Genomic DNA, 14,933 nt, shown 5'->3' on the forward strand with positions numbered 1-14,933 from the left:
ATTGGGTTTATATAACATTTAAATGATTTTTAGTAGACTTAAGGCATGGTGATCCAAATTACAGAAAGACCCCTTATCCATAAATTTCAGGTCCCAAGCATTCTGGATAACAGGTCCCATAATTGTACTTTATTTCTCGCTTGATGCCCATGGTGAGTTATACAAGATTACTTTGTTCAAGCTTAACTCACACACACACTGGTTTATTTAAAAATGAGACATGAATTTCATAACATCTTTAATAATGGTTTATAACACTGACAAGGCAAAGACAAACAAATGTTCCACCTAGTAACACAAAATGCCCAACATTCTAGGAGAGAACAACCATAAACAAAGAAACATATTCTGCATATTTTCGGTTGTTTTAAACTGCAACTCCCAGCATCCTCAGTTAGCAGCTGAAGAATAACGGTTGCTTCTGTAATAAGAGAAAAAAAAAGAAAGTACTCCATTTGGGGGGAGGAAGATTCACAAAAGTGTCATTTGTGTACATCAGATAAAAACACCAGCTTATGCTGGTGTCAGTTTTACTTTCACCAACATCAAGTTGGTGTAAGTTGCACTTCTGATTTATATGCATCAATAAGGTACTTCAACTGTAATAGTTGTCTTCTGGAATAACATTTTAACTCTGAAGTGTACAAAACCACTGTATTTGTGAAATAGATTAAGGCATTTGTGAATTTGACGTTCTTGTAACACAAATGTTATTTCTTACTCTACTTTCAGTCTATTCCACTTTTGTGAATTCCCTCCTAGATTTACATGTGCTCAGGCAGCTATAAAAGCACTGTGCCAGTCTCTACTAATCTAAAGACATCGAACAGGTGCTTCATAGGGAAAATCTGCAGAAGAATTTGATAGAGGGAGATTCTTCTTAGAACTGGTCACAGTCATCTAAATTTGATGTTTATGAAAAATTTGGTAGGATCTGGTTTTATCTTAAATAGAATAAGAACAAGGGCATTGACAATTGTACACAAAGATCATACAGCACATAAAAAAAAACTTCCTACCTTGTATTTTACCATATTTTACATAGAAATGGTATATGGTGCTTGTGTGAAAAACTTTCCAAAAACAACATTAATTTATGATTAACAATTTATCGGTATTGCATGTTAAGAGTTGCATGTCAGATTTAAGCCATGATATGTTATATAGTAGCTTCCACTCACTTGTATAAAAGCAAGGAGGGCTATTTGTCCAGCACAGTGCTGTTTAGGGGAAAATTAATGGATAACTATTCAGTTTTATAAACAGTTTGTATTTGTAATATAATTAAAGCAAGCAGAGTTCCCAGTAACATAAAAAAAACCCCAAAAAACTAAATCTTAGATACCATCTACAATACTGAAGTTCTACAATTGTGCAACTGTCCTACCTGGCTAAGCATCCAGAGAGCTGGGAACACAGTATTCTTGGTTTGTATTTTGATGGGGACTCCCTCGCCTCCAATTACTCACTGAAGAACCCAAGATGCATACATCCCTTTCTCATACTTATGGGATGGCTTGTGGTGACACCACTGTGTGTCATGTTTCTTTACACTTAAGCTAAAAACACCTACTTAAAGAATGAACTATAGAACTCTGTACTCACATGAAGGTCCACAGATGCTGAATGCATAAAGTAGAAGAGGTCAGTTTATTCTGTATTCAGCACTGGTGCTCATCTATAGTGTGTGAGACATACAGCAAAATAAGAAAATACCTGTACTTTCAACTTTTAATGAAAGTTTAGCAGGCACAAAATCAAAAAGCTACAGGAGACACATACTGAAAACTAAAAGCAACTGCTGGTGGGGTTGTTTGCAAAAAAAGCCCCTTGCTACAAACTGCTTCTGTTTTTGTCAGCAGATATGTCAGTATCCCTTTAAATAAAATTTTTATTTTAATTGTATTAAGATAAAATGCTGAAAGCTTAAAACAAATATATTTCTTCTGGATTGGTACAGGTATCTGTATCCCGGTATTATGGAACATTCCAAAACAAGGGCTCCTCAAACTTATTCCCACATCTAGCAGAAAGTGGCCACTGTGTTCTCACCGCTTCCCTACCAAGCTGAATCCAGATTCTGAGGAGGTGGATGTTTAACAATAAATAAACCCTTATTCTGCATGTCTTGGGACTTCGGGATATTAGATAATGCAAGCAATTCAGTTATAATTAATGCAGACATTAAAAAAAACCCATATCAAGGTTTACAAAAACTGTAGCACATAATCTCATATTGCACTTTTTTTACAAGAAGACTGATATTGTAACTCACGCAAAATATAAGATGTCAAACCGACATATACAGTATAAGTTACAGCAAAATGAAAATTCTGCCATAAAAAATACATACCGTACAAAAAATGTATGGGGTCATTTAACATTACTAATGTGAAATAAAATAGATTATGTATAGATTAGAATTCTTATTGAAAAAAACATGGTATAGAACAGTGGAAAGCTTATTCAAATGAGATTCCACATATAAAGAGGAAATAAAGTAACATAATTGGGAGCGATTCACAAATGTGGCACTAAATCGAACGAATATGTTCCTTTTCAATTTTGCAATTGTCTAAATGGCATTTCTTTGTTTATACCACATTGCACCATTCACTGCAGTGAAGCAAATTTGCCAGTTTGACATGTTTCGGAATTTGATCTATTATCCACAATGCTTAGGTACCGGGGTTTTACAGATAAGGGATCTTTCCCTAATTTGGATTAGCATACCTTAAGTCTGCTACATAATCAATAAAATATTAAATAAACCCAATAGAATTGTTTTGCTTCCAATAAGGATTAATTATATCTTAGTTGGGATCAAGTACAAGGTACGGTTTTATTGCAACAGAAAAAAGGGGAATTGAAAAGACGAATGTGAATTATTTAGTTAAATTGGAGTCTATGGAAAATTTACTTCCTGTAATTCTGAGCTTTCTGGATAACGTGTTTCTGGTTAATGAATCCCATACCTGTATTAACACCAGCAAAACACCATTAATACCGTAGAAATACTTACACCAACTTGAAATTGGCATAAATTGAACTCTAGATTTGTCTGGAAAATTTAGTTACTTCAATTTAATAGGTGTCTGGAACGAAGTACTCACATTCACAATATGGAGTATGGCTTCTGAATCTCAATGCTTTTTATAAACAGATTATGCCAATTCCTTAGTTAAACCTGCAAATAAAAACTACGAAGCATTCATCACTGACTGAAATTACTTTTTTCTGGATTAGTCTTGAAAAATTATTCACATGGAGGGAACATGTAAATAGCTCTTTATAATTAGCTGATGATGTTTCCAGACGTTGTACAAGGAATAAATCACCTTTAATTCCTAGTATTATGTAGACTTTTATAATATGAAATTGGCCTACATTTCTATGGTTTTTACGTTTTTTTACTTTTGCTTAGCTGCTCTCCAGTTTGGAATTTTTGCAGCTATTTGGTTTCTATGTCCCAAGTTATAATAACTGTGGTTTAAATGGGAGACTGGAGAGATTAATAGGAAAGGTCTGAATAATAAGATAAAAATAAAATGGTAACCTCACAGAGCAATAGCTTTTTTGGCTACTGGGGTCAGTGGCCCCAAAAGTTGGAAAGAGGACAGGAATAGCAAAAAATAATTAAACATATAAAACATGACTAACTGTAAATTTGCTAATAGGCCATTCAATAACATACTAAAAAGTAATTGAACTGTGAACTACAACTTTAAATAAATCATGGTTCAGAGAGTGAACACACTAATTTATCTTCTCTCATTTGTTTTCTTTGTGGAAGCTAAAGGCAGAGCATGAGCAAGAACTGTTGTTATTATAATCCATTAAACTGTAGGGATGTCAAATAGATCCACTTCACAAGTTGTTTTCATTTTGTCCTTACAAACGTTTTAAATATTATTTTGGGTCAAACAAACACACTCATGCTGTGAGTCACGGAAAGATTTCCCCAGATTTAATTGGCAGATTCCAGCATGGGGCAGCAATTTTCAATGCACTGAGGCCTGTATTTACAGTGTGTGGCCCCTAGGCCAGACACACCTGGCACCACTAGTTGATCCCAACCCCCTGTGTGTACTTAAGGTGGCCATACACAATAAGCCAAACAAGCAGATCTTTCTCAGATATGCCCGCCAACGGCAGGGCAATATCCGGTTAATCTGAATATTCGGCCCTAGGGCCTAACGATCTGATTACAAGAAGATATTGGGTGCTGACGGGTCATAGAAACACATCAACTAGCCAATGCGGTCCTCGATCGCCAAAAAAATCAAACCTCCCTGATCTATATCTGCTTGATATTTGGCCTGATATCGATCAGGGAGATCCGTCAGAAGCCCCCATACACTAGCAGATAAAATGCCGAATTGGTCTAAAGGACAGATATTGGCAGCTTTAATCTGCCAGTGTCTGGCCATCTTTACACTGTTCAAGTTTCACTCTCTGGGTCCAGAACACTGGAGATTTGGTATGCATGAAATATCAACAGCTATTTAATCTCCTATGCGTCCCAAGTGCTGATTTCTCATTAGTAGTGTTACCAAACTAAACACCTTAACGCCCCCATCCCAACACATTATACAAAAATCTGTAAGCTTCCACAAAAATAGTGTGGGACACTGTGCTAGGCCAAATTACATGGGCGCCCCAGGCAACCAGTGCATGTCCCTGTAGAAAAACCCAGATTTGTTAAAACCACCGGCATTTGAGATCCTCCAGGGTCTGAATTAGGGGAGGGCAGACAAAAGAGGTAAGTGCCCAACACCCCACACCATTGCACCCTAGAGAAGTGGCTCTTCTGTCTAGCCCTAGTGGTACAAAACTATATGTAAACACAATCTGGTTCAGTGAGATTATGAAATAAGTGTTACTAGGGTATGAGTCATGTCAGCCTTGTTAAACACAAAGAATATTATATGCACTAAGCAGTGTATTATTGTGATCAATGCTATTATAAAGCTCTCAAATTCAAGACTAATGTTTTGACTAATTTACAATTCATTTTTGGACACTAGTCTTGCTTAACGCAAGATTAATAAGTACAACTGTTTCAAACCTGTCACTCTAGAAGAGAAGTAGGTTTTTCTGGAAATTCCACCATGTTCTGGAAGAACAATGCTGATAACCAGTATTTCTTTGGCCAAGTAAGCCAAACAGGTAGGTTTGATTCAATGCTCCTCTGCATATTGTTTAGTAAGTATCTACAAATGAGCATAGTGAATTGTTTTGGATTTAAAAAGGCATTAATAAAGAGAGAGAATTAAACATAAAGAGTCCATTTATGCAGGTGTTGAAGCTTGAGAAGAATGTTAAACAAACAGATTGATCCTGCTAAAAAGGAACATTCAATTAAATGTTCAATGTTATGTTTTTTCACTTACTAGGAGCTACAGAAACGCAAGTTGTGAAAATAGTATTATGATAAGAACTGTACAGCTTTAGAAATCATATCAAGTCATAAAGATATCTTTTGTAACCATTGCAACTTAAAAGAGGTCCTAGGTAAGAATCAATTACTCATATCCATCTGAGTACGGTATGTAACCATAATACCATAAAACAATATGTACCTGTTAATTTATAAAAGAATTAAACAGCTCTTCATAGGATGCAAATAATACACATGATTCCAAACATAAACTAGTCATTTTCTGCTAGTGTTTTGAGTGAAACCTTATAACAGGAAATAATACAATAGAAATATAGAAACAAGTACCTCTGCTCTGAAATATGTTGTATAACAAAGTCAAAGTTCATCCTTTTCCCTGGTGACACTTTTAAATCCAGTAAATTTTTTTTGTATTCTGACTTTTTTATATTAAGCTACAGCGTCTTCAGTTATATAAAGTGCAAGATCTCAGAGCAGAGACATTTGTTAAACATGTGCATGGAAATGCTTTGGAGAAGAATCCTCTTACTTTTCAATATGCAACCATCACAGGGGGATGAAGCAAACGGTTTCAAAAACTGACTTTATGAAGAAGACAAAAATGTTTTCCTACAGTCGTAAGACCTGTAGAATGTCTTATAAATTAGCTTTATAAAATATGTATGCTTCCTGTATTCATAATTCTAATGGATAAGCCAACGGTTTATCCTTTATGTGAAGAATGGTATTAAGACAAACAATACAGGAGACCAGGCAGGATTCCAGCACTTTGTGCTTCCAATAGGAAATCTGGATGCTGCTAAATTCAAAAGTAACCATGGAGTACAAATTGATGCTTATAGATGCCAGCAATATTACATTAATGTTCTTACTGATGTTCATGTTGATGTGCAAATCAGAGTGATCATAACTAGATAGGCTACAATTGCAACTACCTGCAAGCCAGCATTATTTAAAAGAATGTTTATGCTTCTTAATTCAAATGTGAAAGCCTACAAGACAATTGGTGCAGGTTCAGCCATAAACTATTTCCTCTTCAGATCTTAGGCAGGCCATGCATTAAAGGTTTCCTATTGATTGATGAGGCAGCTTATATATTTAGATGTGATCAAGCAGCTTCATAGTAAAAGTTAAGTATTTTCATAAAGTTATAGTGTTGTCTCCTACAGTGCAATTGCTGAAAAAATTCTTAGTTCCCCATGGAGAAGCCTCAATATTGCCGTTATTTTAAGTTGCCTCTTCGGCTGGAATTTTTCTCTGTCGTGTTGACTTTGGCTTCTGTTTTTGAGGAGTGGAGGGTGCATCTGAGTCGCTGGGTGTTTCAGATGATTCACTTTCTCCCTGAAGTGAACCACTATCACAAACCAGCTCCCTTAAAAACTTGAATTTGGATAAGAATAGGTGCCAGACCACATACCAGCCTAAGAAAAGAAACAAAAGAAGAAACACTTTCTTAATAAATTAGGCAGGGAATGTACATAACAAGCTGTTTGCCCTGCAGATGAAGAGAAGTTATTTTATACTTCACTGCCGAGCCAACAAGCTTTATACTGGGCAAAAAAAACACAGAACCCTGATTTACTGGGTCAGTATAAACAAATGTATTTAGACAACTTTCAAGCAGAAAACAGCAGTTGATTACAGCAGCAAATAAATAAAAAGACAAGTTCCTAAAACAGTAACATGTATAACAGTTATGACATATATTCTTTCCTCTATTCTGATATGTAGGAAATAAGATTATCCCAAGTGCCAATTTCTTTTTATTAAAGGGGAACTCCACACAAACATAACTTAAGCTTTTTGAAAAGTAGACATAATTTCAAGCAACTTTGCAATATACATCAGTTAAAAAATTTGCAGACTTTAATGATTTTTAATGGTTTGGAAGAGTTCCCCAAGCCTAGTCCCCTGCTCTCCAGTTCATCTGTCTGACTACTTTGCTGAGCTGCCTGACTACTGTTACTTTGTATCAGCATCCTCCAAACTCCACAATTCCCTGCACACTCGATTTCAATAAAGAACAGTGCAATGCATTTTGGGTTATGTAGTTCCTGCATGCTGTCTGTAAGCTGTGGAGAAGTTGTTACAATTTGTAACATCAGTGTTTAGTCCCTCCTCCCCATCCAAGATTTCAAATGATGCAGAAAGAGAAAAACGGTTAACAAGCTGGATTGCAGCATATTCATACTTTTTGAAGAAACCGGTAACTGTGTTGGGTATATTAGGGGTTTCTGTGTTATGTGGGCCTCTTCATCAAATTTTGGTTTGGAAGCAGGAGTTCCTCTTTAACTAACTGTGATAATGTTGCTGATACAGGTGTGTCAGATACACATTTTTCTTTTTAAGTACATTTATGGCACGCTAAATAACACTTGCACCATATGTATTTGCTCAAGCAATCCCCATCCTCTTCCAATGACTACTTAGATAGAAATGGCCAGAAACAGCTCCGCATTCATAATAAAATATGGATGTAATTTTCTTTGCAAACTTTGTGCAATCTATGGAAATGGTAAAAAAAAGTAAGAATTTTGAAACCTGTATTCCATTTCCATTCCATTAGCCACAATAGTGCAAGCTAGAATGCTTTACCATACCTGAGTAAACAGCTCTAGAAGCTCTCTCTGTTTGTTTAGGATAGCAATTGCCATATTAGCTTGGTGTGACATCACTTCCTGCCTGAGTGCTCATAGTTCTGAAATATGATTACAGCAGGGAGGGGAAGGGAGAGAAGGGAGGGAGAGAAGAACAAATTGAGCATGCTCAAGCTGTGTTATAAGCTGAAAGAAGGAAGTCTGATACAGAAGCACATGTGTACACAATTGGAAGGAAAGAAATTCAGTGTTTCTTTTGACAGAGGGCTCAAAGCAGCATTACTTATGCTTTAATTGAAGTGGTGGCTATCCACCCAAAAACTGTATTTTGCATAATGAAAGAAAATGTTATTCTAAGCAATCCTCCGCTGTCAATGCTTTTTATATTATTTGTAATTGTAACTGCAAATTAAAATATTTATTTATCCTTTTCTGTTCTCTGGTTCGAAATCACTTCTCTAGGTTTGTTAATCAGCTGGCTTTTGTTACATTGTTTCAGGAGTCAGAACCAAAAGTGCAATTACATTACATTTTTAATAACCATATTCTTTATTACAATGGAGTTCTCATTAGGGGTGCACAAGAACAGCAACAATAACATGGCTGAAGGTGTTTTATGCATCAGTAAAATAGTAATATCCTGTAAAAGATGATTATAACAGAATGGCTATTCTGCCACAAACCATGCGTTAAGATTGGCAAACCTCAACAAACAGACTCCAGTTTCTGCTGTAAAATACCATATAATGTATGCTTGCGGTCACACTTACTATTAAGGGCAGATGTATCATAATCTGAGTTTGCTTGTTGAGTTGTTCTGATAAATCAGCCCCAAAAGTTCATAAAACAAGTACAATACCATACTCCTTTTGCACATGGCATGCAGATTTATGAAGTATGCTACACAGATCTGCCAACCTGCAAAAGGTTGCATTAATCATGCATCACAGCAGTTAACTGAGGAACACTAGGCCTTACACATGGGCAGCAAAGGGGAAAAGTGGGCTTTTTGTTAAAGTCCAGCTTTTCACTCTACTGCATATGGCACCCCACAGTGATGTCAACATTCCTTCATTTTAAATTTAATATACCTTCCCTTTTAGGCATTAATAGAACACAGGCAAATAGTATACTTACCACATAACATAAAAAGCAGGACACAAATTAATGTTGCCACAAACACCAGAAACGTTAAGCCGACGCTCTGCCACATTTTGACTTTTCTATAAGAGAAAGCAATTGTTACTAAGAATGTAAGTGCTATATATATTGTTTATAATGTTTATAATGTGAAGTACAACTTATTTGTTTTAAAAAGGAAATTCACCTTTAACATTTAATTTATTATAGAATGACATATTTTCAGAAAAATTTTAATTGGTCTTTGTTTTTTCTTTTGCCGGTTTTAGCTTTCGAATGGGAGTCCCTGACCACGGCAGCTAAAGAGATATTGCTCTGTGAAGCTACAATGGTATTGTTATTTATCATTCCTGTCTTTTTGTTCACACCTGCTCCTATTTATCTTCCAGTCTCTTATTCAAACACTACTTGGTTACTATGGTAAAGAGAACCCTAGCAACTACATAGCTGCTAAAATTCTAAACTGGAATGCGGCAGATCTAAATTCTAAATCATTCAAAAACCACAAATTATAAAATAAAAATTAAGACAACTGTAAATTTTCTCAGGACTTCACAGTCTACATCAAACGAAATGTTAAGTTAAAGTTGAACTACCCCTTTAAAACTGCCTGAAGAAGTACTGTAGTATGGATTTGATAACACTGTAACACATGCAAGTGATTATTTGTTATTGGTAGGGATGCACCAAATCCAGGCTTCGGTTCGGATTCGGCCAGGATTCAGCCTTTTCAGGAGGATTCAGCCAAATCCTTCTGCCAGGCCAAACCAAATCTGCATATGCAAATTAGGGATGGGTAGGGAAATTGAGTGTTTTTTTGTCACAAAACAAGGAAGTAAAAAATGTTTCCCCTTCCCACCCATAATTTGCATCAGCAAATTCAGATTTGGTTCGGTATTCGGCCGAATTTTTCACAAAGGATTTGTGGGTTTGGGCCGAATCCAAAATAGTGGATTGGGTGCATCCCTAGTTACTGGGACCCAGCACATTTGTACAATACTAAAATAATTCCGTTTCAAAGCTTTTTAGACTTCTATAATTTAGGTAAATTCCCATTTAAGATAAACACAAGCAATCACCCTCTAATACATACCAGAAATGTTCATATCAATGTATAGTATGTTACAGATTATAGTATGCAACATTTCAACTGCCCTTCGCTATAAAGTTTCGCATTCCTCATCTGCGTATTTCCAGCCTTCAGCTGAAAATACTGTCTGCTTGTCAGGAACCACTGATCCCTGGCAACCAATGAAAAAACCAGATTGACTATAAGGCTTCATTTGTGGAGCTATTCTTATTTTTATAATGCTTATTTTTTTTCCAGGCCCTGTGCTATTCATGTTCCATTTTTATATCAAAGATACTCCCTGGTTGCTGGAGTAATTACCCCCCTAGCAACAACATACAAGTTTAAAGTCCCCCTGAGAGCAGCAGAACAAAGCATGCAAATACTTCTAAAATACAAACAATAATTGAGGACCATTTGTCGCCTACCACAACATAAAAAGTTAATATTAAGTTGAAATACTCCTCCTTTAGACCTATGATGTACCTGCTATGGAGTGCCTGAGGCTGCCATTCCTCCGTGCCACACAGAAAGATGGAATGTGGCAAAGAGAAAGCATAATGTTCTAGCCTAGGATGACTAACAAACAGCACTGCCCTGACTTGTTTTCATTGGACTGTGCAGTTATGTGATGTCTCTCTGCTCTGTACATTTCTGCCAGCAGTTTTACTTTATGACAAAACCAGGCAGGACAAAGGAATCCCTACATCCAGTCTGTGTGGGAATTAACCAGAGTTATTGATATTTATCATATATATAAAGAATAGGTATTGCATTTAATGTGACAAGGCAGTTAAACACGTCCCTCGTTAAATTCTATATTAGATGAACTTTCCACAACGTATAGTTAGCCCTCATAACGAGCTATGTTGTAACGCAGCACGACAGTGTGGTAAACAGCTACTGGTCCATAGAGTTTGCTGCTGAGTTGGGGTGCAGGCGGGAGACATGTTCGCACGTATGTGACTGTACAATGAGCACACCGGTGCCCATTTCTATGAATCAATGAGGTGTGGATACTATGTTACTGTAAAGAGAAATACAATCCCACTTTGCGACCCTCAAATTGTACGCGGGCAGCGCCAGGAGTGTATATGAGTACGTGCCACATGCCCATAATGACGGTGTTTCCGTGTAAGGTGCCCGGCGATGAATAGGTCCTTCGCACTCACAGCAAGGAAGCCTGGATCAGAGCTGAGGCGCCGGCAGCGTCTGGTATCCCTACTTTCCCTGGTCCAACAGCCGCAAACAATGAAACGGAACCTTGTCCCAGGGCCGCTCATCTCACGTTCATCGCGCAGCTCCTCCCTTCTCTCATGCCTATTGGTCCGTCAAAGATTGACGGCCAATCAGAGTCGCTACGTGGCAAAGCCGGTAGACCCAAAAAAGCCACTCCCCGTTGTCCCTGTCTTGAGTAGTTTATGAAACGCTGTCACTGCGGCAGCAGCACTGGGGAGGAGAGTTGGACTGGACAAGATCGACCAGAAGGCGGGGCCATGCGGGGAAGTGGGCGGGAGTAAAGAGCAGCTTTGTCTCGCATCAGGAAGCACGTTAGATAGGCTTAGTGTAGCAAGTGTGGGTGAATGGTATACACTTCATAACCTGGCTGCGGTGTAGCGTGTTGAGACGATGAAATTTAACACAAAGAGTCGAACAAAAGGTCAGGAATCTTACCCAGCCACAAACTAAATAGCCACTTACAGAGTCACAGCTGCTCGCTATACACACATAGGAAACCATATGAGGGATGCTGCCCGTGTGCACAGAAACGCAAAATGAAAGGGCACTAATAGCACTGAGGGTTTTTTTTCCTATATAAAAGCTAAAAGAAGGAGAGGTCCTTAAAGGGGCGGTTCATTTTTAAGTTAATTTTTAGTATGTTACAGAATGGCTATATCTAAGTAACTTTTAGAAAAGACCCGAAGTCATGAAAACAGCTGAAATTGAAGTCTTGAAGCGGCGAAAAGACCCAAAGTCACGAAAACAGCCGAAATTGAAGTCCTGAAGCCATGAGTTCAATTCTACTGAACACCAATGTGGGTTTTTTTTTAATCCCCTGGCCACCAATGTATAATTTTAATATTCTATAGGCCCCTGCCACCAATGTTTTTTTTAAAAAAAAATGGGGGCCCCAATTGTTTTTCAACTTGTAAGGGGGGCCCTGGTGCCAATGTAAGGAGGGCCGTTGCACCAAGGTTTTTTTTAAAATAAATTTTTGGGGCCCCAATTTTTTTTTAACTTGTAAGGGAGACCCTGGCACCAATGTTTTTTTTTTAACTTATAAGGGGGCCCTGACCATCAATAGCTTTTTATAACTTGTGCGGGGAGGGGGTTACTTTTTTAGCGCTGATGTCTGTGTGGTCTTTGGGTGGGATGGAGTGGGGCTTGGGTGTAGTGGGTGGGATCTGGGGTGGGGCTTGGATGCTAGTGTGGGCGGGGCCCAGATGGCCCCGGAAATTTTGTTGTAAGGGGCCCCACGATTTCTAATGGCGGCCTGCCTGGCAGTGGTGTAAAAATGTATGCCGGGAGCTCCTTGCAAAAAAATCTTCGGAGGGGTCCAGGTTATTAGTAGCTCCTTCCTGGGCCCTCCCTCAACCTGCCCACTTGCTTGCTTCTCCTGCTTCCTACCTGCTCACGCCAGTAAGGAAAGAAAGTGGCTGGTGAGAGGGGAATATCTAAGAATATAGAGGAAGCAGAGCTTATGATTAGGGTCCCCTTACCCTTGTAACTGCGGGGTCTGCTTCATCCTTAGTTACTCCACTGCCTCCTGGTAACTTTAAAAGCCAAATTTTTAAATCTGAGTTTAAGCTCTTTTAGTACAGAGAGTGTAATTTTGCTCTCTGTACTACTGATTTCTGCCCCAAAAGGCCATCTGAGAGTGGTGAGAAACACCCGGCTTATGGAATGCCCTGGTGATGTAGTGATGGCAGATTCAATTAATGCAATTATAATAGAGTGGCTTTTATAAATTCTTGAAAAAGCATTATAGCCAAGTCTATTGTGATTTTATATATAAATGTAAGCGTATAGTTAAATGAGTGGCCACATTACTCTACAGTAGTAACTGTACCCTAAATTTTGCTCTGGATGAGACCTTTATTCCTCCGGGGTGAGCCATCTCAACGGTGCGGAGGCAGGGTGCAGTATAAACTGTAATAGTAAAGAATGGGTGCCAATCAGTCTTGTACTTAAAGGGCAAGTCAACCCCAAAATAAAAGTTTGCCCTATAAAAGAAAACATGATTCTAAGCAACTTTCCAATATACATTCATTTCAGTGCTTTTAAAGTTATTTGTAAAAACAATTGCTATTAAAAGCAGCATTTGCTTAACTTGTGCTTGTTACTTTTTAAACAATGTTGCAAAAGTCTTGGTTCCCCAGCATAGTCAGGTCTGTCTTACATTGTATGAATTCATGGTTTTTGTTGCCCCAGTGTTTATTTGTTTTTTGCACCAGACATTAAATGATATAACATTATGGTCACTATTACCCAGGGGTTCAATGACTTGCACATTTGCTATAAGTTCTGGGTCATTTGAGATCACTAGATCCAGAATAGCATTTTTTCTGGTTGGCTCCTCAACAACCTGTGCCATAAAATTGTCATGCAACAAGTTTATAATCTTTTTCCCATTATCTGATCTGGTAATACTGTTGCTGCAGTCAATATCTGGGTAATTAAAATTTCCCATTATCATTACTTTACCCAAACTAGCAGCCTTTTCTATTTGCATCAAGAGCCTTGCCTCCTCCTCATCACTTACATTAGGGGGTCTATAGCATACTCCTACAATTAATTTGCTAGAGTATGCTATAGACCAGGCCCAGACTGGCAATCTGTGGGTTCTGGAAAATGCCAGATGGGCTGCCATAAGATGCCATTGAAAGTCACTATTTAGTGGGTTGATTGGGCCTCTCTGTATTGGAATGCCAGGGCCTATTTTGACTCCCAGTCCAGACCTGCTATAGACCCCCTGTACAAGTTAACCTAAAGGTGTACTATCCCTTTAACTTTTCTTGGATTATTTGAGGATTATGCAAATTCATCCAAGAAATGGCACAAAGTTGATGGGTAGTGCCTTATATGTGCCTAGTGCAGTATGTATGTTTCCCTCTACATGTGCCTGTTGAAGTTGCATTGCAGTCACATTCCTGTCCACTAGAGGCCACTAGAATCTTGTGAATAAACTACTGTATCAGTTAAATGTTTAGGCTGGTTAGTATGTGTATTTTTATGTACATAACACTACTTCTGTTTATTATGCAGGAGATAGAAGTTAACTTAATATATTTATTTATAAATTAAATGTAAAAGAGAGCATTGCCATGGCCACATTTTATCAAAACATGGTCAAATTAACAAAGTACTATCCCTGTTTTGTCAAATCTAAAGTATGCTAATAGAAAATATACGACAGATACATAATGACCAGCTAATTATCAGACCCTGAATATACCCTGAGATACATTTTTTTAAATGCCACAAGCTTATGAAAGTTATGAAAAGCACAAAGTGATAAACTGCAACAAGAAAGATGTATTGCTTTTAAAATATTCATGACCTGATCAACTGTGTTTTGTTATGCATCCTCAGTGAAACTGACAGAGAAGATAAGAGTGAAAGAAAATGTTGAAACCCTTGGTAGTTATAATGGAACAAACATATGTACATACTTCCTAAATATTCCAACTGGAATCTAAGAGGTCACATCATTTACAGTATATTT

The 14,933-nt window shown here is 37.7% G+C and overlaps 1 protein-coding gene across 8 annotated transcripts; it reads right to left on the reverse strand.

The window, feature by feature from the left end:
• Positions 1-225: 225 nt before the first annotated feature.
• Positions 226-11,641, reverse strand: LOC108704451 (small integral membrane protein 13). 8 transcript variants are annotated; one of them, XR_001933594.2, is made up of 5 exons: positions 11,380-11,631; positions 9,136-9,221; positions 5,931-6,822; positions 1,606-1,678; positions 226-421 (listed from the first exon to the last, which is right to left on the reverse strand). XR_001933594.2 is itself a non-coding variant. In XM_041567743.1 (4 exons), the coding sequence occupies exons 3-4, from the start codon at positions 9,209-9,211 to the stop codon at positions 6,629-6,631; spliced, it is 270 nt and encodes an 89-aa protein (XP_041423677.1). In that variant the 5' UTR covers positions 9,212-9,221; positions 10,232-10,379; positions 11,380-11,641; the 3' UTR covers positions 226-6,628. The 8 variants fall into 8 exon arrangements, 3 of the variants coding, with proteins under 3 accessions (XP_041423677.1, XP_041423676.1, XP_018096494.1); XR_001933592.2 differs by having other exon boundaries at positions 5,729-6,822; XR_001933593.2 differs by having other exon boundaries at positions 226-1,678.
• Positions 11,642-14,933: the final 3,292 nt, after the last annotated feature.

Source organism: Xenopus laevis, chromosome 6S (genome assembly GCF_017654675.1).
Source record: "Xenopus laevis strain J_2021 chromosome 6S, Xenopus_laevis_v10.1, whole genome shotgun sequence".
NCBI classification, from domain to species: Eukaryota; Metazoa; Chordata; class Amphibia; order Anura; family Pipidae; genus Xenopus; species Xenopus laevis.